We start from the raw sequence: 24,812 nt of genomic DNA on the forward strand, positions 1-24,812 counted from the left end.
TTCATCTTGACCTTCAAAGTTCAGGCTGAATGATGACATCTCAACATTCATGGAGACTTCCGACATCTCAACGTTCATGGAGAAATCAACTTCCGACATCTGAATGTCCATGGAGAATTTCAACAAGACCTAGTATTGGCGGAGCTGTGACCGGAGCTGTGAATGGAGCTGTGATCGGAGCTATGAACGAAGGTGTCAAAAAAACCAACTAAAATATTTCTTCACCCCCTTCGAATAGAACAGCAACTGGTGCGAAATCATTTTATTATGAGGAGATTTTTTTTCAGAATTCAGGTTTTGGGCCCGGATAGCGATGGAATAATTCTTCCTATCCCTCAAGAAAACCCGACGAACGGAGAAGCATGGCCGCTGACCGAGAGAATGAAGCTAAACTACAGCTCTTCCTTCAATGGCTGCAGGTTTTACTACCTGTCTCACTCACTTTCTTTCTTCTTCTCCATCTCTCCACATCTTAAGTCCTAGACTCTAATGGAAACCCAGGTTAATGGTGTCGAACTCCGGTGTTGCACCATCAAGAGCTGCGGCCCTGAAAAAGGATTCGGAGTCTTCACCTCCTGCTCCCCCTCCGAAGATGGTAGCGCTTCAGTACTCCGCATCCCAACATTTACCATGCTTCGCATCCGATTTCTCATTACATTCCCCGATTTCGTAGGAGTTGCCATGGTTGTTCCTCTCGATCTCTCCATCACTCCTATGCGCGTCCTCCAAGATCCTTCCGTCGGCCCTAGATGCAGGGCGATGCTTGAGGAGGGCGACGTGGATGACCGGTTCCTTATGATTCTCTTCCTTACGGTCGAGCGCTTACGGCCGAACTCTCTGTGGAAGCCGTACACACCCTTTCGCACCTTTCAATACAATTATCCTTTACAGTTATCGTTTTTAGTCCTTTTTGAAGCTTTACTTTGATCGGCGCGTCGATGAAGCGTAAATAATATTTATTTTAATCGGGTCTCTTAAGAATTCAGTTATTCAGACTGTTTCTTACTTGTTCTGAAACTTGCTTTTAAACTTGTTTGTTCGAGTTTGTTTATGTAGAGGGACATTTACATACATACCACCCAATTTTTTGTGTATTTACATATCTAAAGTTTATATTGTGGGATTTGTGACTAGGTATTTTGATATGCTTCCGAACACCTTCGGGAGTCCACTCTGGTTTACAGAGGATGAATTTGCCGAATTAAAGGGGACGACATTACACAAAGCAAGTGTTTTGCAGGTAAATACGATGTATTAGATACATTTCAATTGCTGTAATCCGCCAACAATAAATTTATAGTCAAATATATTCTTATAGAATGTGGAATATAATTTACAGTTATAATATGGCTGAAAGTACATGCAATAGACAAATAAGGGCGATGGTATGCTTGGTGGTATTAGCTTTCCCTTGTCGAAATAAAAAAAATTCGAATTTGGGTCTAACTATATACAACTTTTTATATGTGGTGGAAACTTATATTGTAATTGTCTGGATCAATTAGCATGAAACCTTATATTTTTTTCCATGCACAAGTTTTATTTGTGGTGGATACTCAAGTATTTTTGGTGACTTATTGATATGCAACTGAATCCATTCAGAGTGAATATTTACATAATTTTGGCGACATGAGTCAGTCTGATTGTTCTTATTTATCTTAAATGAACAAAAAGATTCATTGATCAAAACTAAACCAACGAAGTAATTTTTAACTATGTTGAATTCAATATTTACTTGAGCTTGTAGGAAGCGATAGTGGTTGTACAACTCAATAATAATATACAATAGTAATATCTCTGTGTTTATGAATTTTTATGCCTCTATTAAATTTCATCTTCATGAATATTTCTCATATTTATGTCTTTTTTCCTCAAGTATTAACTTATTGTCCAAATTAAGAACTTATGATATGTAAATTTGAGTATATATGTTTGATTTTGTTCATCTCATTGTGGACCCATATTAGCATACTTTAGATCTTAAGACATCGTGTATCATATTGCGGCAAGGCTTGTCGGAAGACCATGGATAAATTTACTAATTGTCATCATCGTTTTTCACTCTCTTTTTTCGTATTTATTTTGTATTGGATATAAGAATCCTCAACTTTTTTTTTAATTTCTTCTAGTGTTATATGAGGTGTTCACTGTATTTTTTATAACTTTATTTTTCAACTTCTAACAGTGTTAGTTTTAGTGTATACATTTTGATTCATTATATCTTCAAATTAATTATATTTATGTTGTTATTGCATCACTTTTCTTCATTTGTTTGTGCTCAAACCGCTTAAATCTATTTTTGACTACTATATTCATATCTAAGTTTGTCCTTTTTTAGTTATCATATCACATGAAAATTTAAGCCTTACTGACATCTTAAACTTCAATGTTCGTTAAAACTGAAAAGAGTATGCCATAATTCATGCTTGTTTTGACTTGCAATTCAGTCACTCCTTTTTCTATCAGGATCTTATGTGAAATTGAGAGCAAACATTGTCAGAGCAGACATTGCACTTAAAGCTGTACCAATGATGGTCTCTGAATTTATTTATAGTTAAATTTTGGCTTTTTTAGTGACTACTTTGACACTATCTTTCTGATTTAGAGGAAGAATCTTCAAGCTCTGTATGATGATAAAGTAAAAGTCTCGATAAAGTAAAAGTCTTGGTAGATGAGCTTTTATGTGGTAATGAGAGGTTTGAAAAGTGCTCTGTTTCTTCTCCTAAATTGTTGTCCTTTTTTTATGGTTTAATATTGTATTTTTTATCTTCTACAGTGTCTATTTTAACTTCACTATCTTTTTATTTTAGTTCCATGTTTTTCTTCTTCTTTATGATCTTCACAGTGTCTATTTCCATGTTATATGCATGTTGTGTTAAGGTACCACTAAGTACTTCTTGAAGACTGGGAGCTCGAGTAATGTTGGAATTATGAAGTTGACACTTTAGAAAACAATGTCTATTACTGTAGCCCGCAGGATTTTATTTAATAAATCATATTCCAAAAGTAAATGTTGATGTATATGATTGTACCTAATCGTCCTATTCTAGTCAGTCTTCTTATACATATCGTGAATTGGGTTTTGATCAATCAGGGTTATAAAGTTTCATCTATTTTTATTTTATTATCATATTTATAGATCATATGTAAGCTTTTTGACCTGACTGTCCCATCCCTCAATTGTCACGTTAACATGATGAAAAATCACGTCATTTGGTAGTTTATTGAACTATATATTTACAAACTTGTGTAAGTCTAGGAGTTCAGGCACCTGTATCTCTTCCACTAGTCTAAAAGCATGACCTTGATTTGAGTAGATCTATAAGGATTATTATTGTGTTCATACCATTATGAAAATGAGTTCAAAGATGATGGACAATCATCTACAATCAGTCATCTTGCTGACGCATATTTTGTAGTCGTGTATGAGATTATTGTTAAGCCTGAATTTGAGATTTCGACCAAGTTTATTGCTCAGAGCAAAATTTCTTATGCCATTTTTGCTACATATTGTTTCATAGGCTATAAAATTATTGCTTGGTTAATCTCTAAAAATATAGGTGATTTGTATTACCATAGAAACAACTGAAGCGGCCATGAGATTTTATTTAATTGTATTGGTCAAACAAGGATGATTAATTTATGTTAATGTTCAAAATCAAATCCTCTAGTTCTACTCTCCATATTCAGACAACACATATTGGTGATACATGAGATTTTCATGAAATTGTTCCATCACTCACTACCGCCATTTATCCCAAACTTCTAGAAAATGGCTTTTGCATGCCTCTTTAGGAGAAGGGTCGAGTTGATGCATTACAAGACATTCATAACAGATAAATCTATTCTATTTGTTGAGTATTTAGTTATTTGGATTGTTTTAGGAATTATTTCATTTTTATTATGTTTTATTTTTTGGATAACATTTATTTTAAATTAGTCGATTGGATTTGGAAGGCATATATAGTTTTAAGCATTAAATTTCATTTGATTTTTAAACTGTACCCTTTTTTATATAAATAGGGGTTTATTGCTTCTAATTGAAAAGTTATCTCAAGGCTGAATTATAATAGAAAGATTCACTAATTTTTATTATCTCCCAAATTATTCCCTCATCGTACATTCTTGCTGGTCAAGTGAATATTACATGTACCGTTGTAGGTAGTCTTGCTACCCAGAATGAGGAAGAGAAGGATTATAATGCTTCAATTTTTTCTATGTAATACCACCCACCCATTTTTTGAGATTTTTTTTTCAAATTCATTTTACTTTATGTTTTTCAATTGGTTCTGTATTAGCCAAGCTACTTTCTGAAATTTTGAAAGAAAAAAAGTTAAAGCCGCTCTTATTGTTACCATGATTCAACTGCTTTTGTGTACCTTGTTGATTATGTGATGTTATTTTTGTACATATGATTATGCTTTATCACACTTATGTTTGTATTCTGTGTAGTGCTACCAAAAAATTGTTTGCAACATTTACCTAGTTAAAGTTTATGTTGTAGTTTGATTTATACTGTTAGATGAATGTGATTCTTAGACTTTTTCATGTCAGAGTTATTTATTTATTTTTTAACATCTTTTTAACATCAAATATATTTTTTTTTCCGGAGCTGAAAATTGATTTGTTGGTGCCATGACCAGTTTAAGGGAGGTGCAGTTTGAGGATTTCCTTTGGTATGTATCTTTTGAAGTCATATAAGTTGTGCCTAGCGATTTTGATTCATTATATTCTGTACCATACGCAATTTTTTAAACTAGTTGATCTCTTTTCATTTTATTTTCGAGAAGATAGTTTTTTAATTGCAAACGGGGAAGCTGAATCCAAATTTATATATCTTTTGGAAAAATTCTTTTGGAAATAAGAACGATAAAAAAAATGGATTTAGTTTTTTTTTGTTTTTGTTTTTTTTTGTATAAATCGCATTCCTTGGGCAGTCTTATTTAATGAACTGTTGGTTTCATCAATCGATCCAAGCGAAGTTAGCTAATGGTGAGGTAATATTTTATCACGTGTGTGATTAATATGCCTATAGCTTTCAATGCACAATTGTTAGTTTACTATTCTTTATCAATGCTTATGGATCATATGATGTATAAATATTGTATATATTTGATGTATAAATATTGTACATACGTTTACTTCTGGTAGGCTTTTTTTTTTGTTATTTGAACTTACTAATATATAATTTTAAATTTTTTATAGGATGGTATTTTTCGGAAATCATTATTTTATTTTAGGTGATTTTCTGTTTACATCCAAATCCTTTGAGATTCTTTATGTGATATTGTTACCATCCAAGCTCTTCTTATATCTAGCTGAATAGTTCTCGCACAGTTTATTTATATATTGTATGTACATTGTAGTGGGATCTTATCATTTTGCATCCAATTTTGAGAATAATTTATTAGTATTTTGGGAACAAAAGAGTGCCATTGTTTTAGTTTTAACTTGACAATTTCATCTATTTGTTTAACGAAATTGATATGCAGAAAGTTTTTTTTAAAGGATAAATTGCATTTATATTCCTAAATTTGTGACTTAATGCAACCGAGTTCATAGTATTATAAGATTAGCTTGGTGGTCCTACCGTCTTTTGGGTGTGTATGTCTTTAGGAACGACTACTGTTATAAACACTGTTAATAATGCATGTAGGACTACCATATCCATCCATTCAATTTTATCATCATCCTTATATTTAGGGCCTAATTGCATATTAAGTGTACAAATTTTTGAAATCCATGTAGGTCCTTGTGAACATGAGATTTTTCTGAAAAATCTACCATGCATTTGAAGTTCAAAAATGAGAGTTGTCAAGCTAAGCTATTTTTTATTTTGAAGCAAAGAATCACTAAAAGGGAAACAAAATTAGTATATAATACACTCGATTTTAACTGATTTTGTCAATGAACATATGCCTTATATGGTGGATAGAGGAAATATTTCTACAATGAAGTAAAGAAGGGTTACAATTTGCAGTAAACAATCTCTAAAGATCCCAAAATCCCTAATGATGCCAAATGTTATAAAATATGCTTATGGTCACAAGAAGATACTAAATAGGACTGAACTTTGCATATTTATAGCTATCACTTGACAATGTAAGAGTCTTCGAGATAGCTTGATGGGTGGGTGTGTTGGTGGCCAAATTTGCAATTTGTAAAAATGAGGCAACAAATGATGGATGAAATGAAACTAGGGTTGTAATGAAGTCGAGTCGAGTATGTCACGGATTGGATTTGGCTTGGTCGAATCATAAGTTCATGTTTAGTTCAAGTTTGAGCCGAGCTTTCACATATATGTTCATATTTGACTTGATTAAATATTTTAATCATTATACTTGATTTGTACTTGGTTTGTAAGTTAATAATTTGGATGAGTACTTGATTTTTCATATAAAGTTAAAAATTCAATTTTCGCTTAATTTTTTATATAAAGCTAGGAAATAAGCTAAAAATTTGAATGATACTTGACTTTTTTATATAAAGTTATTAATAAATAATTTTAAAAATCTAAATAAGTAAAAAAAATGAATAAATTTTAAATTACCATCTGACTAATTTATACCATGTAAATAAAATAATATATAAGTCGTAAGTAAGCTTTTTTTACAATCAACTAACATATATTAGTACTAATAAACTAATTCATTGGAATAAAAAAATAAGAAAAAAATGCATTAAATTTATATGCATATTGATATTAAATTTTAAAGTCTTGCTATTAAAAATATAATTAAATAAGTTTTTGTTTATTAGAAGTTATTCCTATGTATTTTGTTGCCTTTCATGTTATTTCTTTATATATGTATTTTCTAGTTTATATCTTTCCTTTTTATCGTTTATGTGATATTAGGAATGATTTGGGTATTATATCTTTCTTTTTTTATATACCTTGTATCATGTATTTATACCCATTTTGCTGCTCAATAATATTATTTAGCTCAATTCTCGAAATCTACATGATATCAGAGCGAAGGACGTCACCATAAGTGTCGTCGACACATTTCCCTAGCAGCCGCCGACTCTCCTTGTAGGATATCCTGCAATTTATTTCTTTCGTCGACAATTTCCTGCAAGATTTCCCTTTATTCCTTAGCTGTTTCCTGCAGGTTTTCCGCTGCTCTTCCTAGTCGTAGGAAGCAACACAGTTTTTTTGCTATTCTTCCCCGCAAAACTTCTCAATTGATTTGGCTGAAATCCAATGCTGCATCCTGCTGGTCATCCACAAAAATACAACCTCGGTTTCTATAGTTTTGTTATGGCAGAAACCTTTGTTTCCATGAAGGTTCAACCAATTTCCTAAATCTCCGACCTGATTGACAACGACGACAACGGCGCCGCTTGTAGCTTGGTCCTTCCTTGCAAAATTTCCCATCGCCGACCCTTCCTCCTGTAGTCGACATCCTTCTATTTCTCGACATCCCAACCTTATCTTCAACTTAGTCAGAATTATGGAAGACTCCTATACCACCGAGCCTCCTAATAGTGTACTTGAGTCCACCGGTGGATTGACCTCTATCTTAGAAACCACAACAGTACATCCGACTTCCACTCATAACATCCCAAAATCACTAAACTCGATTAAGATTCAGATGAAGGACTTGATCAAACTTCTTGAAGCTAGTCATTTCTCCTCTGGTCCTTCGACCTCCCATGTTCGTCAAGTGAACCTTTCGATGTCGCTCATTGTTTTTGCTTCCTCTAGTATTTGGATTATTGATTCAGGTACCATAGACCATATAAACCAAATGCTCTCAAGCCTTCTCGTCATATTCTCCGTGTTCTAGGAGAGATACTGTTTAAATTGCTACGACTCTGGTAGTTTCATTGCGGGTAAAGAGTTTGTTGTTTTAACATCAGACCCGACTCTAGAATATATGATACATGTACCTTTATAAAAGTGTAACCTATTGTCAATCAGTAAGTTGACATATGATATTGATTGTGTTACTCATTTTTCTCCTGATTGTGTCTTTTAGGATCGTCGTTCGAGGAGGATGATTTGAACTGCTAAGCGGGTAGTCATACTTATTTTTTTTTTCAAGTGAAAAATAGCATTGTCGAATGTCCTATTATGCTTTTAAACAGTCGTTTGGGTCATCATAGTTTTCAATATTTAAAACATTATACCCTTTGATGTTTACTAATAGTAATTTATCTAGTTTCAAATACGAGATTTGTCAGTTAGCTAAACATCACTGAGTACCATTTCCACCACACTCTTACATTTCTTCCGCTCATTTTCCACTAATTCATATTGACTTGTGGGGACCCTCTTGAACACCTAGTTGCACCAATAAACGGTGGTTTCTCACCTTTATTGATGATCACATTCGAATAACGTGAGTCTATTTTTTAAAAGATGAATCTGAAGCTGCTGCCACCTGTAAAAATTTTCATTGTTTCATTTTGACCCAATTCAAAGCATCGATTCAAGTCCTTCGGGATGACAACGACCGTGATTTTTTTAATTCTATATTAGGGAATTTCTTGATAAGTAAGGGCATCATCCATCATAGCTCCTTTATGGATATTCCTCAACAAAATGGGTTAATCGAGCGAAAAAAACAACACCTTCTTGAAATTGCCAATTTCATTATGTTTCAATCGAATGTCCTGAAATAATTTTTGAATGTTATTGTACTTACCACCACATCTCTTAAATTGTGTCCTCACAGAAATTCATAAATTTTGGACCTTGCAAGCAATCTTAAGGTCCTATCTTTTTACCAATCGGTTTTTCTCCACTTTAAATATCAAAATATTTGGTGCATGTTATTTGTTTGGAACACTGCCCAACTCACGGGACACTTGATCCCCGTTCAATCAAGTGTATCTTCCTCATATATTCTGACACTCAAAGGGGATAAAAGTGCCCCGATCCTATCACAAATAAATTCTATGTGAGTGCTGATGTTTCTTCTTTGAAAATGTTTTTTACTTCCACAACACTGCCTCAAGTCAGAGGGAGATAGATTTTTTGAACACAACTCCTTTCCCAACTCCGTTGGATATGCCACCTTCTCCAGCCGCTGTTCCCGTTGAGTCATCTGCCCCACTGGATCTACCATTTACTCGACCAACATCTCCTCCACCCACTCTTCGTGTTTATACTCGGCACATCAAACCCTCAGTTGAGACTTGTCCCACCACTCCTCTTAAGCACACTGTCTCTTTGCAGTACTTCGAATCCACCCCGGTCTGACCGACATCCCAAGCACTTCACTTGCGGAGATTACTCCTGCTTTGGTTGAGGAGGTAAGTTCTACTATTGAGGTACACAATCATGCTTGCTCTCTTTATTCCATAGCAAAATATGTCTTATTCCGCAGCTCATCCCTGACTTACAAAGCATTTTTCATTTCCTTGATGGATCATCTTCAATTCACTATTGAGGCAGCATTGGCAGACCCTTCGTGTAAGACTACAGTAATAGATGAAATGAATTCCCTTTGGCAAAATCATACGTGGGATGTTGTTAATTTTCCTTGGGAAAAGAAAACAGTTGGTTGTCGGTGGATCTTCAACATCAAATTTAACTCCGATGGAATTTTTGAACGTAATAAAGCACGGTCGGTCGCCAAAGGCTACTCACAAACCTATGGAGTTGACTAATGAGGAGACGTTTTCTCTAATTGCTAAACTAAACAATATTCGAGTCCTATTATCCCTTGTTGTGGATTGGCCCTAACTCCAATTGTATGTCAGTAATGCCTTCCTTAACGACGTTCTCACAAAGGAGGTGTACATATATCTTCCTCCAGGCTTTAACTCTTCTGCTTCCCAGAGACAACTGTTTAGACTGTCGAAGTCCCTCTACTGACTGAAGCAATCTCTTCGGGCTTGGTTCAGCAAGTTCACGTAGGTGGTAGTGGGCCATAGGTTTTGTCAGACCCAATCAAATTATACTCTATTCTTTTGGCATTCCTTTAGCGACCAAATTGCCATCCCTATCGTCTATGTCGATGATATTGTATTCAAAGATAATGATCTACCAGTTTTGGAATCTCTTTAAAGCATCCTCGCCGCATCCTTTGAAATGTAGGATTTGGGATCTCTCCGATACTTTTAAGGCATGGAAGTTGCCCGGTCCCCTCAGGGCATTTGCCTTTCCCAACGCAAATATATGATGGACCTAATGACAAAGACCAACCTTCTATTTTGCAAACCAGTGGCTGGGGGAATGGTCCCCAATGAGAAATTGACTGATGTTTCCAATGTTGCTCCTGTGAACAAGACACTACTAGTCTCTTGTAGGGAATCATTTATCTTTCTCATATGCGTCTCGATATTTGTCATGGGTAGGTATTGTAAGTCAGTTAATGCATGAATTCTGTGAGCACCATCTCACAGCTGTCCACCTGATTCTCCACTACTTAAAAGGCACACCGGACTCAAGTTTGTTATTATTACGCCACAATTCTCGGTCTATTGTAGTTTATACCGATGTTGATTGGGCCGCGTCCATCCATGATCGGTGATTTACCTTGTGGTATTGTTCATTTGTGTGGGAAAACATTGTCACTCGAAAAAAACAAAAAATAGTTTTTGGTTAGCCGAGTTTCATTCCATGTCCTTGGTAATCTGTGAAGCGCTCTGGTTACACATTATGCTCCGCAAATTATATATGCTGACCTCCGCTCCTCTACAACTGTTCTGTGATAATAAAGCCGCAATTAACATTGTTCATACTTCGATCTAGCATGATCACACCAAGCATGTAGAGATTGACTGCTACTTCATCAAGAAGAAGCTCGATTCCAGCGAGATTTGTGCTCCATTTGTCCTATCAAGTAGTCAACTCACATATATTCTCACAAAGAATCTTTCTCGGCTGTTGTTTGACGACTTTAAATCCAAGTTGAACATGATAGATCTCCATGCTTCAATTTGATGGACAGTATTGGAAGTTAGTATTCGAAGTTATTTATGTTCATTTTGTTGCCTTTTCTATTATTTCTATATATGTATTTTCTAGTTTGTGCCTTTTATTTTTTTTTTGGGTGTTATTAGGAATGATTTGGGTATTATATCTTTTCTTTTTTATACCCCTTGTATGATGTATTTATACATTTTTTGCTGCTAAAAAATATTATCCCACTCAATTCCCAAAATTTACTTTGTTAATTAAATTTATTTAAATAATATATCAAATAAGTCATAGCATTTAGCATTTTGTTTGTTGAACAAAAAATAAGCTTGTTCGTGAACATTGATAAGCAATTTAAGCTATATTCACATTTGGTTCATTAAATCTTTGAGTTTTAAAAAAAAATGTTTAAAATTATTTATTTACTAATTTGAATAATCATGATCTATTAATCGAGTCAACTTCGAGTTGTTCATCAAGTGTATTGGTTCAGTCACAACTCTGGATGAAGCTAAGATGGAGTGAGACACGGTGGCACAAGAAAATGCTATGAGGAGGCCTTCGAGTTGTGTTAGTGGTTGTGAAGTGTTGACCACACTTAATGGCATGTTGTAGGAGATCGTGGTAGATATGGGAAGATGATGTTCCTGGGTTGATTGCGAGAGCTTATTGCATCTTCGAAGTGTGACCTCTTAGCCATGTAGCCTCAATGTGTCAAATTTCTAATTAGGAGTGGGTGGAGAGCGTGGAGGTAATATTGGTGGCTATTGAACAGATGGAGTACTTGAGTAGCTCAACATTAAAATATCTTGACCTCACCAACATGATCTTGACTCACCTGAACAAGATGGACTATTGAATGGGCAGGAACCTCAGCAATTCCCTGGAAATAATAGGTGGCATTGGCCGACTGTAAGTGTGCACAATCTGAAGGGTTTTGTAGGGCAATATTAGAATGCTAAGAGCGACTCTTTAAAGTTTGTTTGACAACAAGCCTGACCAAGCATCGAAGAGCCATGGTCTGGCTAGACAATGACAATAAACTAGCGCTTTATTCTTTGTGTAAATAAAATATGTTGAATGTAATTGAAATGAATTTATGAGAATTTCACTGTTCCTGTACTTTCTTACATTAGAGGTATGTGGGAAGTTGTGCGAGGTCTTGTTTATGAAGTTACATGACTGCTTAAGATGGTTAAAGCTTGAATTAATCCTGATCAACTTTGTTACTGGGAGATTTCCAAATCATAAGAAAAAGTGAAATACTATATATACGATCATAAACATTAAAATATTAAAACCCAAAAATGAAGGAACATGGGCTAAGTTTGCTAGCAACTCTTTGTTTGAGGGACCCGCCCATTAGAATTTGGTTACTGGCAAGCTAAGTGATGTATCTGTAGGAAAATATTAATAATTGATGCAAAAAGCTGGAATGTTGCTGTTCAATGATTACTATAGAAAGAGCTGCTGTCCACAGATTGCTGTAGATGAAAAGCTGTTGATCATGGATAGCTAGAGTGCTTTAGATAAAAAGCTGCTTTCCATAAATTATCACGCTGTAGATAGAAATTTGCGGGTCATAGATTCATGATTATTTCGATGCCCTCATGCTGTGTTTTATGTATCGATCATGCATAACTTATTGATTAGTTTATCAAAGTTTATTCTGGGTAAAGTCTTATTGAGGATATCCGTAGTTTGAGAGTTGGTTGGAATATAAATTTTTAGTTTTTTTTTGGCTCGTGATTTTTGAATTTTTTTTATATGAAATGTTTGTCTATCTTAATGTGTTTAGTCATGTCATGGTGGAAGATTGGATAGGATTTTTGCAACATTTATGGAACCTTGGTTATCACAATACACTTTTAGGAATTTTTTTACTGAATTTAGTTCTTTTAATAATCTTTTTAACCACATTTCTTGCTAAAAAAATTGATTAATGGTGAATTTAACAGTAGCCGTGAATAAAAACCTACATTGTCCTTGGCATAAAAAATGAGGAACTATATGAATACTGGCTTTTTAAAATGTTTATCCAGTTGCTATTAAGCTGTAAATAGAAGGGTGTTTGTGCAATTTATCCTTATGGAGAAGTTAACTATGGTTGATTTTAAAATATATTGAAGAACATACCTCAGGTCTATAATTTTAAAATTTAAACTAGTATTCCACCGAAGTGCTCCATCATTGTATCCCTTTATATTATTCTTTCTTTTGTTAGCAGTTTTTTGTGGGTTTCTCTTGTTAATATTTGTGATGATAATTTTTTTTACAAGCTCCAATTTAACAGAAGCTTACGCACACTGTAACAGGGCATTTTCAATATTCTGGACTCGAGCTCTGAATATTCCATTTCCTCGATCTTATGTATTCCCTGAACCAGCAGGAGATCAAAGCAACAATCGTGTTTTGCATACTAGCTATTGTGTTTCCCCTGAGACTGATATGGCCGGTGAAGCATCTGCTGATACCAGCAGGGATCAAAGCAACAATCGTGTTTTGCATACTAGCTATTGTGTTGCTCCTGAGACTGATACGGCCGGTGAAGCATCTGATGATACCAATGGTGAAAGATACAGGGTCGTTACTTTTATTGACATTACTTTTTTTGAAAATTTAGATACGTTGCACACAATTCAAATGTATTCACATATGTCACACTAAACTTTCATATTTACATACATAGCACTTTGGTGTTTTAAACTATATATGGAAATGTATATTTCACTTTTAAAAATGGTAATAATGCTATTTTTATGTGATATTAAAGATTTAAGTGCCTTGTGTGTAAATATGAAATTTTAGGTGTGAGATATGTAAGTACAGAATGACGTGTGCTATGTATGTAAAGGCCTCTTTCATTTTTCCTAGCTTTGTTGTTGCTTTATGGTTAACATGCCTGTGTGTGCATTTGTGCGATTATGTCCATATCTATATGTATATTTAAGTATTTATGCTTGATGTTTGGAGGTATATATCTGTTTATATTTGATTTAAAACCTGCATATATTTATTGATTTTTTTTTAGTGCCATATGCGTTATTGCTATTCTTTTGACGGGTATTTTTCTCTTACCGTAGGACAGTGGTATTTTGTTTGACAAGGAAAATAGTACTGAAACTTCCACTTCAAAAGCTGGAGAGACTGTATGGGTTGAGGGTCTAGTTCCTGGTATTGACTTCTGCAATCATGGTATACTAACCGATCTAATATTAATACAGAGCCTTCTTAATGTATCGTCGAATTTGAAAGAAACATGCAAAAATGCATTGCACAATCGTCTTTTTCTCAAGTTGTTTGTTAATTTGTTTTAGCTGGCTGGCTTGATATATACTTGCGTAATTGCTTCGCTGGAGCTTATTATTGGCATATTTGTTGATACTTTACCACATATTGCACTTCAAATCTAAACTACTTAAATACATTTCCAAGATATTTTAAGTACAAATTCATATGTTTTAGTAAAAGTATCCAGGAATCACTGAATTTAAGTTCCATCTTTTGTTTTTTACTGCTACGGTATGATTTTAGCATAACAATTTTAATTTTTTATTCATGGAAATATAATTGATATACAAGGACAGATCATATGCTATGATAGGTTTTCACTTTACAGATGCTTTCCTCCAGGTTTGAAGCCAGCAGCAACTTGGGAGGTTGATCAGATTGGATCCATGACTGGAATTCCTTATTCAATGTATCTCCAGCTTGGTATATCTTCCTGCTGTATTTTATTATAGTTGTTTGAAGTCTATACCTTTGTCTTTTCATTATGATCGGATGTGCGTGCATTTGCAACGGTACTGTTGAAATTCACTATAATGCGTAATATTTTTATTAATCTGATAGGAGTTGAAATTCAGAATAATGCGGAATATTTTTCATGATATAAAAGGGAATATAAATAACCCTCATTGAATCCAAAAATAGGAAAGACAATAAAAGAAAAAAAAAGAAAAAAAAAGATATAACACTTAATATCTTAACTTAATCAATTCATATTAATTATTTGGAAACAAAGGAAACAACATAAAATATGAAAGCCTAAAATAGGAAATGAAATAAATCAAATCCAAGAAAACAAGTCTAAAATAAGAAAGGAAATAAATTTTATATTAGGAAATAAATCTAATCCTCATAACTTCTAACATGAATAAATTATTTTTCTACTATAACTTCTAACGCTCCTTCTCAAGTTGAAATATGGTTGAAAACCATGTTCAATCTGAATTTGAAAACATCAAACAATGGGCAAGGAAGATCCTGCAAAGTAGAACATGAAGTCTTCATCCCATACTGTGATTTTCTTTGACTGCAGTTCCTGTAGTGTCTGTAGGTAGGTAAAAGACTCTTATAGATAATGCTAAAGCTGAATTTGCGGGGAAGTAGACAACTTGCAGGAAAAGCTGACTTCTAGTTAACTGTTGTTGTCTTTGATTGCAGTACCTACAATGTCTGTTGGTAGGCAAAAGACTCCCACAGGTAATGCTACAGGGGAGTTTGCAAGGAAGTAGACAACCTGCTGGGAAAAAAAAAACTTTTACTTGACTATGATTGTCTTTTACTGTAGTTTCTACAATATCTGTAGGTAGGCTGAAGACTCTTACAAGTAATGCTGCAGGGGAGTTTATGGGGAAGTAAAAAACCTCCAGAAAAGGTAGCAGGGTATGATCTGCAGAAAAAAAAAAAACTTTGGAGGTATGTCTGCTGTAGGGGAAAGCTCCGAAGAAGCGCCTATTGCAGGAAAACACTTTGGAGGAAGTTCTGTTTAATTAAAGATTCCGAAGGAGGGCCTAATGTAAGAAAATGCTCCGGAGGAAAGCTTGCTGCAGGAAAATGTTCCGGTGGCTAAGTAAAAAACAGAGAAAGAGCATTGATTTTTTGGCAGCAGGGAAAAAAACCAACGAAGGACATGTAGACCGGTTACCGGTTATTGGGATTCCATTTAAGGATACATTCAATCTCGCCTCTGTAATAACCTCAAGTCGTTTTGAAAACAAATCAAATGAACTCCTCTCTACCAAGCTTCCTTTCATTTGCACAATCAATGCGTGTGAAATGATGAAAGACGCCACGAAGGTGGCTGCAACCACAATTTTCTGTAGGAAGGAATAGCAGTTGAAACCTGCAAGGGGGAAAATGAAAAATAGCTCCCTCTCTAATTACTTTTGCCGCGGAGACATATCTGGGAAAATAACTTCTCTTTGGTTGGGAGTGCCACTGGAGAGATGAAGTCCCAATCTTCGAACATCGATGGCGGCTCTTCGATTACGATCTCCACAAAAGAGAGAAATAGGAAATCACATCCAGGAAATTTTGCCGACAGTGAAAGCTGCAGGAGAAAGAGCCCCTGGAAACGCAGCTCCGCCTGACACTTGTGCAGGGAAGGGAAAAATACTTCAGGGGACAGGGTCGACGACAAATCAAACTGTAAGAACCACCGCTAGAATTTTGTGGAAGAACTATAGGAAACGACAAGAAGCGGCTGAACTTCAGGGAAAAAGTTGTGTTATTTCTTGTGACTTGTAAGAACAACATAAAAAAACTGCTTTATTTTTTGCATGAAAGTACTCCGGGTAAGAACAATGGGAATGTTCTACGGGGAAGAACAACGGGAAAGTCCTGCAGCTGGGAGGGAAAATAGAGTATTCGTCGACGCACAACTTTTCAGAGAAGGGTCACTTGTGAGAGGGAGAGCCAGCCTACGGAGGTCTGACAAAAATCTTTCCGGGAGAGGTTGCCGTTGAGAGGGTGGCAGTAATCCATGGTTGGTTGCCCTCACGATATACCCTCGACAAGGATCTCAAGGTCGTTGTCACTCTAGATGCTATCCAGTCTCGCAACAAGAAGGTATGAGGTTGTAATTTAGGGCTCGACTCTTCAACGGAGGGAGATCCGGCGGTTGGAACTACCTGGCAGAAGGATCAACATCATCAACGTTTAGAAAACCGGTAGGGAAGATGAGAACCGACAGTAGTTTGGGTGAAAAATGACGACAGCTAGGGGAACCATCGAGTATAGATCTACACGATAGATATGCAATAGTTTTTTATGAGAAAAATTTGTTGGGCATCCAACAACAAAAAAATTCCCACGAAGTAGATCTCTACAGGAGGAAAATGGCCGGGAAGAAAAAATGCTGGGAAACTACCGCTTGCTTTTTGGAGGCCTGCAGGATCAAAGCTCTCGGCCTGGAAGGACCAACCAACACACCAATCTTGCTGGGTGAGAAGAAGTAAAATTTGTTGTTTCAAATATCAAGACGAGTGCCCCTCTCTTCCCGTACAAAGGATGGCAAGAAGGGAGTCAGACGGTTCTGGAAGGACCGGTGGCCAGGAAACAAAATTAGTCTTTGATACTATGTTGAAATTCAGAATAATGCAAAATATTTTTATTGATATGAACCCTTATGTGGATCATATAATAGGAAAGACAATAAAAGGGAATAACATTAAAAGAAATATATACCACCTAATATCTTCAATTAATCAATTTATATTAATTATGTGGAGATAAACGAAACAACATAAAATAGGAAAGCCTAATATAGGAAAGGAAATAAATCCAATATAAGAAAAAAGTCTAAAATATGAAAGGAAATAAAGTTTATATTAGGAAATAAATTCAATCCCCATAACTCTCATAACTTCTAACAGTAATAAATTATTTTCTACTATAACTTCTAACAACTACACTAGATATTTTTTTTCTTGTTTAATGCTGACATCGATCAAAATATATGATTAAAATCTGATAAGAATACTGGCGATACTCAAAATCCTTGCAGAAACAAGGAAAAAAAAATTGTATGTTACTTTGTTTGATACATCCGCTGGAAGAAGCGGGGAATAATTAACTTAAGTGCAGGTTTTTCTAATGCTGAAATTAGATATTAAGGTACAAAACTGGTTCCCTTCGCTGGAATATATTCTTTTTGAGATGGAAGTGTTCATTTCCAAAAGTAAATCTTATAATGCTGCTTGCAACTTGTTCTTAGACCTGGTAGATATTATTTGTCTGCTTTAGGTTGGTTGTAGTCGATGTACTTTTTGCTGTTGTGAAGAGAAAGTGATTCTGAATGTAATTATTTTAGGAGCCATTTGGTATCACTCTTGTTTATTATTTTTTATTTATTATCTTTATTTTGTTTTATTTATGTTTTGATTAGAAACAAAACATATTTAACTATTTGATTAAATTATGATTGTTTTTAAAATATGCAAAACATCAAAAAGTTGTTTCTGAGTGTTTTAAAAAACATGTTAATTTATTTTTAAAAATAAGCACTAAACAAATATATTTTTAAAAATAAATGAAAAAAAAACAAAAAATAAAGTTGATCCCAAACAAGCCATATTTAATCGGCTTTGGTATTGTGGTGATTAATGAGAACCGCATTTCCATTAAGCAGTTAACATGACCTTGTAGATGTCAACTTTCTAAAAGTTATTATTTCTTACAAATTCAAATTATGTGTATTGATATTGATTAGTTGTCACTGTCTTAGTTTTCAGATTTGCAGTTTGAATTTTAATACATGTATATTGATATTGATGCCAATAAGATCCTAGTGTGTTCTCCGCTGATTTAGTCACCTCATTAGGTTTTGAACTATTGCATCAAAGTGTTTCAATTCAACTGTTGAACTTCTTAGTTCATTTATTTAATTTCGTTTTTCATCATTTTACTCGTTCCTTTTTTTTCATCCACAAAGTTGGAAGTTCGTTATTGTCATCATTGATTTGGTAAGATATTATTATTGCTGATTTGGTAAACTCTTAGCAAGTGTGTTTGTCACACCTTGACTGACCCCCATTTTAGGGTTAATTGCGGTGCAACAGTGGCGGACGATTTGGTCAGATTAAATTCCCACCGCACTCACCTTGACTTGCATAATCAGGATCTAGTGGGGGATGAACTAGTCACTAAATCGCCGCCAATGTACATAATACATTTCGTTTTACAATTCATTCATATTATACCTAGAAACATGAAAACATTATATCACTAAATATACACACGGGGTTGCTAAATCCAAAATAATAAAAATATTTAAAAGTCTGTACAAGCTTCCAAAACTCTATAATGTTAAAGTTGTAAATGTGACATCTAGCTGCTATCCCCGATGCTCCTCACCTCTTTGTGAAAGTCAGCAACATAGAGTGAGCTACAACAAATTTAGCGAAATAATTAAGACTAAATAAAGATTTTATAAATGAAAAATAAACAATGCACATGATCATATGTAGCTCATATATATGTCCACAACACATATCACAATATGTTATAATCGTATAAAATATGTACAAGAAGATACATATAATGCATAGAATTATATCAGCTGTATAAAACATGATTTCATCGACATATCATGGTAAACTTATGAATGTCACTTGTAATTGTATAAAACTCAAATATTTTCATGTTATTGGGTCGTTACTTAGCTCGTAAGCTATAAAATTATTGATAAAGGTTGGATCCCTTTTAACATACCAGTTATCTATAATCTCCTTGATACTCTATATTCTGTCTCTTATGATCCCAACTGTTCCCTGAGTTTTGTCTTCGTCTGAATTACAAGAATTGGGAATCCCATCGTTTCCTATCATTTGTACTTGCAAATATTCATGTAATAGTATACATATAACATCATTTGTGACATTTTTTAAATCATAATTCTCGTAGCAACTATTTATCATAGACATTTCATATATCATGTGCATGAATCAGAATACATGAATACCTATAAGCAATAATTTCATAAACATGTTTATCAGAATCATAACATAGTAATATCATAAGTATCGTAAGTGACAAATCAAGTTTGCTTTCATACATCCTATGCAGATATTTATCCACAATATGCATGACATCTTAAATTCAATTGTGTCAAATATAAGCACATGAGCACCTATAAAGAGTTATTTTTTTTAGTTAGCACGAGATTATTTCACCCGAATTGACGGAGCAGTCCTACGATGAATTTCCCCAAGCTCGTCTCGAGCTCGCCGTCTAGTGCAAACAACTTGAATTTTGTAAACGCCGAGGATTTTCAAGAATTCTCGGCTTATATTGTGATTTAACCATAATCATAATTTTCTTACCTCAAATAGGCTTCTCGGCATAATACTTCCTATTCCTCTTTCTTCTCATTCCTTTCTCTTTAATCCTTCCCTACAACTCGTGAAATAGATCTACTGGAGAGTGCTGCTCTTTCTTTGCCTGTCCCGTGCTCGTTCCTGAAAAGCTACAACAATGAGGAACACGTGGAATGCATTAATTTGTGAAAAATATCAGAACTGAAATGCAGTGAAGGAAATGAATGCCTGAAATATAATGAAAGTAAGGTTTATGCACGCTGTCTTTCTCTCGGAGCTCCCAGCCGAGAGCTGCAACTCTCAACCCAGCCGCTTGCCCCGCCTTGCTACAGTCCTGGGTCGCAGGTCCCTTCAGACGAGCTAAAATTGAAAATGGGAGGGGAGAAATGAAGGGAAGTGCCACATTTAAGTTGGATTCCGATAAATCTCAGCCGTTCGATCTTATCGAGCGATGACATGCACAATTTAATGCAGGAGAGGAAGTTGGCTAGGAACAGTGCCGATGATACCAGAGTTAACCCAAATAACTATAGACAAACAAATATTATTACTAATAAGGCCAATAAACAATTACAACTGACACATTTGAAAGAAAAATAACAAACTCAAAAATCCAACTTAAAGTAGTGTGGATTTCAGGGTGGTGGTAATTGGTGAGGAGTGGAAATTGGCGGTATGGTGGACGAGTTGGTTGGCAAGTAGAAAACAACAAGACAACAATTTTGTGGGTTCTAGACAACAAGTACACAACAAATATTGACGTCATATGGCTGTCTGGGATGATGAAAATAAAAGGAGAGGGCTAGAGCAACAACAATAGCAAAGATGGAGGGCCATAATAGCGATGGAAGCGGGTATGAAGGACTGGAACAGGGATGGCAGCATGTGGGAGGGTCTGGGACAATGGCTAGGTGGCGGTGAAGTGGTTCAAAATGGCTGGAACAACAACCAAGGCTGCAGAGGGTGTTTCTTGTGGCCGGAACAATAGCAAGGCGGCAAGGAAAACGGATATGAGTTGTTGGAAAATCAACCAAGAGAGGTTGTTGGAAAGCAAAAACTGCAGAAAAAGAACCCAAAAGAGGATGGAAAGCAGAAACTATAGAAAATACCCAAAAGAGGTTGTTTCGAGTGGTTGTAGTAGGGAAGAGGTGGCCGCAAGCGATTTGGGAAGTATGGAAGGGTATAGGGGAAGATAATCACCACCTCGGGAGATACAATTGGAGCACCACCAATCCCTCAGATACAACTCTCGAAGGAAGAAATGGGCATCGACAATTGTCCTAAATAAACTCACGCAAAAATTAAACCTAGAACATCCGTAGTACAAATAGATAATAAGAGAGGATAACTAGGAGTTGCCAGGAAGAATGAATGACTCCTCGAAAGGGAGAAAACGTAGACCGGTTTGGTGCAGGTGAAAGAATGGGTCACACAAAAACGATATGAGCGTGGTGCGATCCGACTTCCGTGATGCAGATCGTGTGGGAGACACTTTGGTCGCGGGGCTTCTCGCATCACACATCATTCGCTGAATTCCATGAACTCTCACGTTAAGGCTTCAATTGCGGGTTTTGCATGGCCGAGGATTAGGGATTAATTAAGGGTTTATTTAAGTTTAATTATATATTTATGTCATAATTTTTTATCTTCTCATACGTTTACAATTCATACATGGTGCTATATATCCGATTGATCAATTCAAGATGTAGACTTTTATAAAATTGCATTGGCCAAATTCGGGGAATGCTAAATTTGGGATATACTTTACAATTATAAATTTTTTTTCTGTTTTCTCAAAATTGGGTGTACAATGTAAATTGGGTGTTACAATGTCAAAGACTCGGAAAATATCACACACAGGCATAACTCTGACAAGTCTTTTTGAAGTGTCCATGCTTTATAGTAGAGTTGAAAACTGATTTCTGTACAAAGAATTAGGGATCAGCATTTGCCAAATGGATTTAAAAGTTGTTTTCAGCTTGAGATAACACATGTTTATATTTAATTTTTTATATTTGTTTATTTCATGTTTGTGAGGCTTTATTATAGTGTTTGTTGGATGCATTCTGGCTAAGAATTAACTGTTGGCCCGTGCACTTACTTTGGCATTTACATTTTGAAGGGATTCATGATAGTTATTGCCAACTTTAAGTGGAAAGAAATCATAGCCAACAAAGGAGATACTTTACACACAAAATTTTGCTTTTAAGATGGCTTTCTTTTATTCTGTCATCATAAATTTTCAAGACAGCGAACTTACTAGAATTTTTTGAAGTTTTTAAGTAGCTTATTACTATTATTATTGTTGTTCTTGTTGTTGTCTCTGACTTCTCTCTTATTTTTTGTATATTAACAGCTGTTCCAGGCAGTATGGAAATTGATAAGGAGGTCTCTATTAGTTATGGAAATAAGGGAAATGAGGTTCTTTCCATTCCCTTCTTTTTACCAATGATGATTCCTGCTATTAGGTGCCATTTATTTTAACTCTATAGGCATGTAGAAGATTAAATCTTATGCTTATTCGAACTTTTACCTTGAACGCTTTGGTTTAGTTTATTAGCTATTTCTCTTTCACTACTAGTTTTGAATTATTGTAGAATCAGGTACATAAAATTTTGAGTTAGATACGGCGATAAGCTTTGATTGTTTTAAATCGTCTTCAAATAATAAATACCGCTTTGACTCTCATGTTGCCATCTTTTTACATCTAGAAGAAGTATCCATTATTTTTAATACTTTGTGGTAGGCAGGACTCGCAAAGGTTATATTATATATTAAAGGAGGCTCTTTTTATTTTGGATCACCTACACTTTACACTGCAAGTTTTACATCTTAGTTTGTCAGTCCACAAACTTTCAAGCCTTTACATAAGCTTTCAACCTCCGACTATTTTGTTATCTTGTATCAGGGAAGAAAATACTACTTGCTTTATTTCCCTTTTACATTAGGCAAGCCCACTAAACCCGGCCAACAATACGTCAGAATCCATCAGAGGAAAATATTAGTGAAGATCAGATATATTTTGCATTGGCATTTAGGTTATAATGGTCGCTATTTAGTGAAATAATGCAGCACACAAGGGTTTTTTTGACAAAATCATAATGGTGCTTTTTTCCAATGGCTTAATAAAAGGCCTTAGAAAAAGGACAGTATCTATAAACAATTTGTAGTAGTTAGCCTATAAATTTTGTATTTTGATACTTTGTGGACTACAATGTAAGGTGTCCCTAAGTTCTGGGCTCTTTTTTTCAGAAGTTCTGACTTCTGACTACTAACTCTTGTATTTCAAATCGGCATTTTCTTTCTAAGTGTATGATCTGGTCTTCCTTCAATGACATGATTTTTTGTTTTTTATCACTTGTCAGGAGCTTTTATACCTTTATGGTTTTATCATTGACGTTAATCCAAGCGACTATCTTATGGTGAGATCCATCTATATTTCTTTTACTAAATATATGGTTCATGTCTGCATTCCTTTCAATTAGCTTATGCATTTGCATTTCTTTTTAGCATCGTAATTTATTATTTATGCCATACGATTTGAAGTTTTTGTGCTATTGGTTTCTTGTAGGTTCATTGCCCTTTAGAGCTCCTTCAGAACGCACCATTGTCTGAGAACAAGGAAAAACTCCTAGAATTACAGGTAGCTTGTTGGATGAACCGTATTTTCTTTTGTACCTAAAATGCTATGGATGATATATATTTTGTTCCCAATATAAATTATTATATTACAATGATATAACTATCATATTATTGCTTTTAGTAGGGACTGGTATAAATTTGACGCTATATATGGTATTTTTTTCTGTGGCAAAATTTGAGTTAACAATGCATGATTCCATGTTATAGCATTGTATCATGCATCTAAAATCCTCTTGCATGCCCTCTTTAAGTTATGAAACCACAAGGTAAGGGAATTGTATTTCCAAATGAAAAGTGGTGTTATTTTCTGAGAAGGTTGATCGGTCCAGCGGGATGGGTCTAGCGGGAGGCTGGACCAGACACTCCCCAGGCCAGCTCAGTTGGCCTCTCATCGCCCACATCCCTCCTCTCATCTGGCCTCGAGTCGCGCCTCGTTTCCGCCTCCCCCATGTCATCCCCAGTCCATTTTGGGCTTGAATTAGTGGTGTTGAAATTAAGGCCAAAAAAGGGCAAGAGTGATTGTTGCAACACGAGAAGGCCCAATATAATTCAAATTATTCAAACCTAGCATATTATAATGCTTTCCATTTTATATGTTTTCATGTTTCTTGCCATGCTTCCAAGGCCTTGTAAAAGATCTCTAAAGATCTTTCTCATTCTTTATATGCTTTGTAGTTTTCTTATCATCCATTTCTTGTCATATTTGTCCTTTCGAGCATTTTAAGAATTAGTGCAAGTTGTATTCCATTAAATGAACTTGTTTTGCGCTTAATATTATTTTCATGTTTTTTATATATTATTGTTTTTGTTTATTTTTCACATATTAAAATTTATTTTATTTTTAATTTTGTGTTCTTACTATTATGTAAAAATATATATTTAATTATTTGGTATTTTGGTAATGTTTTTCTTGATTTAAATCGGATTATTGTGATATTTAATTCTTGTTCTTTCTATTTTTAATAATAACTTCTTTGAAAACTTCTTCGTCAAATTCCCATTACGAAACTCCTAGAAACCCCAATCGATTCATAATCAAACCCTACTTGCTAGACCTTGCCAGAGTTGACCGTTTTCTCAAAGTTTGTTAATCTAACCTAAAACGCCCCAATCTAGATCATTGACTCCCGATTGCTATTTTGACTTGGGGTCAAAGTGATCAAACCATGATTAATTTTGTCAAAATATTCAACTCT

At 34.9% G+C, this 24,812-nt stretch overlaps 2 protein-coding genes across 2 annotated transcripts in view; both read left to right on the forward strand.

Moving 5' to 3' along the window:
* Nucleotides 1-103, forward strand: part of LOC110032354 — a 35,161-nt gene extending 35,058 nt beyond the window's left edge. Inside the window, exon 16 of the mRNA XM_020735953.1 lies at nt 25-103. Coding sequence (XP_020591612.1) covers nt 25-103 — 79 coding nt within the window. The remainder of the gene's footprint in view (nt 1-24) is intronic.
* Nucleotides 104-307: 204 nt separating this feature from the next.
* The window catches only part of LOC110032355, a gene marked incomplete at its 3' end in the record, with an annotated part of 29,786 nt that continues 5,281 nt past the window's right edge, over nt 308-24,812 (forward strand). The window contains exons 1-14 of the mRNA XM_020735954.1: nt 308-419; nt 502-595; nt 674-848; nt 1,135-1,240; nt 2,606-2,655; nt 3,140-3,146; nt 4,074-4,219; nt 4,644-4,676; nt 13,189-13,456; nt 13,957-14,068; nt 14,507-14,587; nt 22,331-22,395; nt 23,340-23,396; nt 23,546-23,617. Coding sequence (XP_020591613.1) covers nt 363-419; nt 502-595; nt 674-848; nt 1,135-1,240; nt 2,606-2,655; nt 3,140-3,146; nt 4,074-4,219; nt 4,644-4,676; nt 13,189-13,456; nt 13,957-14,068; nt 14,507-14,587; nt 22,331-22,395; nt 23,340-23,396; nt 23,546-23,617 — 1,323 coding nt within the window. The remainder of the gene's footprint in view (nt 420-501; nt 596-673; nt 849-1,134; nt 1,241-2,605; nt 2,656-3,139; nt 3,147-4,073; nt 4,220-4,643; nt 4,677-13,188; nt 13,457-13,956; nt 14,069-14,506; nt 14,588-22,330; nt 22,396-23,339; nt 23,397-23,545; nt 23,618-24,812) is intronic.

Source organism: Phalaenopsis equestris, unplaced genomic scaffold, assembly GCF_001263595.1.
Source record: "Phalaenopsis equestris unplaced genomic scaffold, ASM126359v1 Scaffold000930, whole genome shotgun sequence".
Lineage (NCBI taxonomy): Eukaryota > Viridiplantae > Streptophyta > Magnoliopsida > Asparagales > Orchidaceae > Phalaenopsis > Phalaenopsis equestris.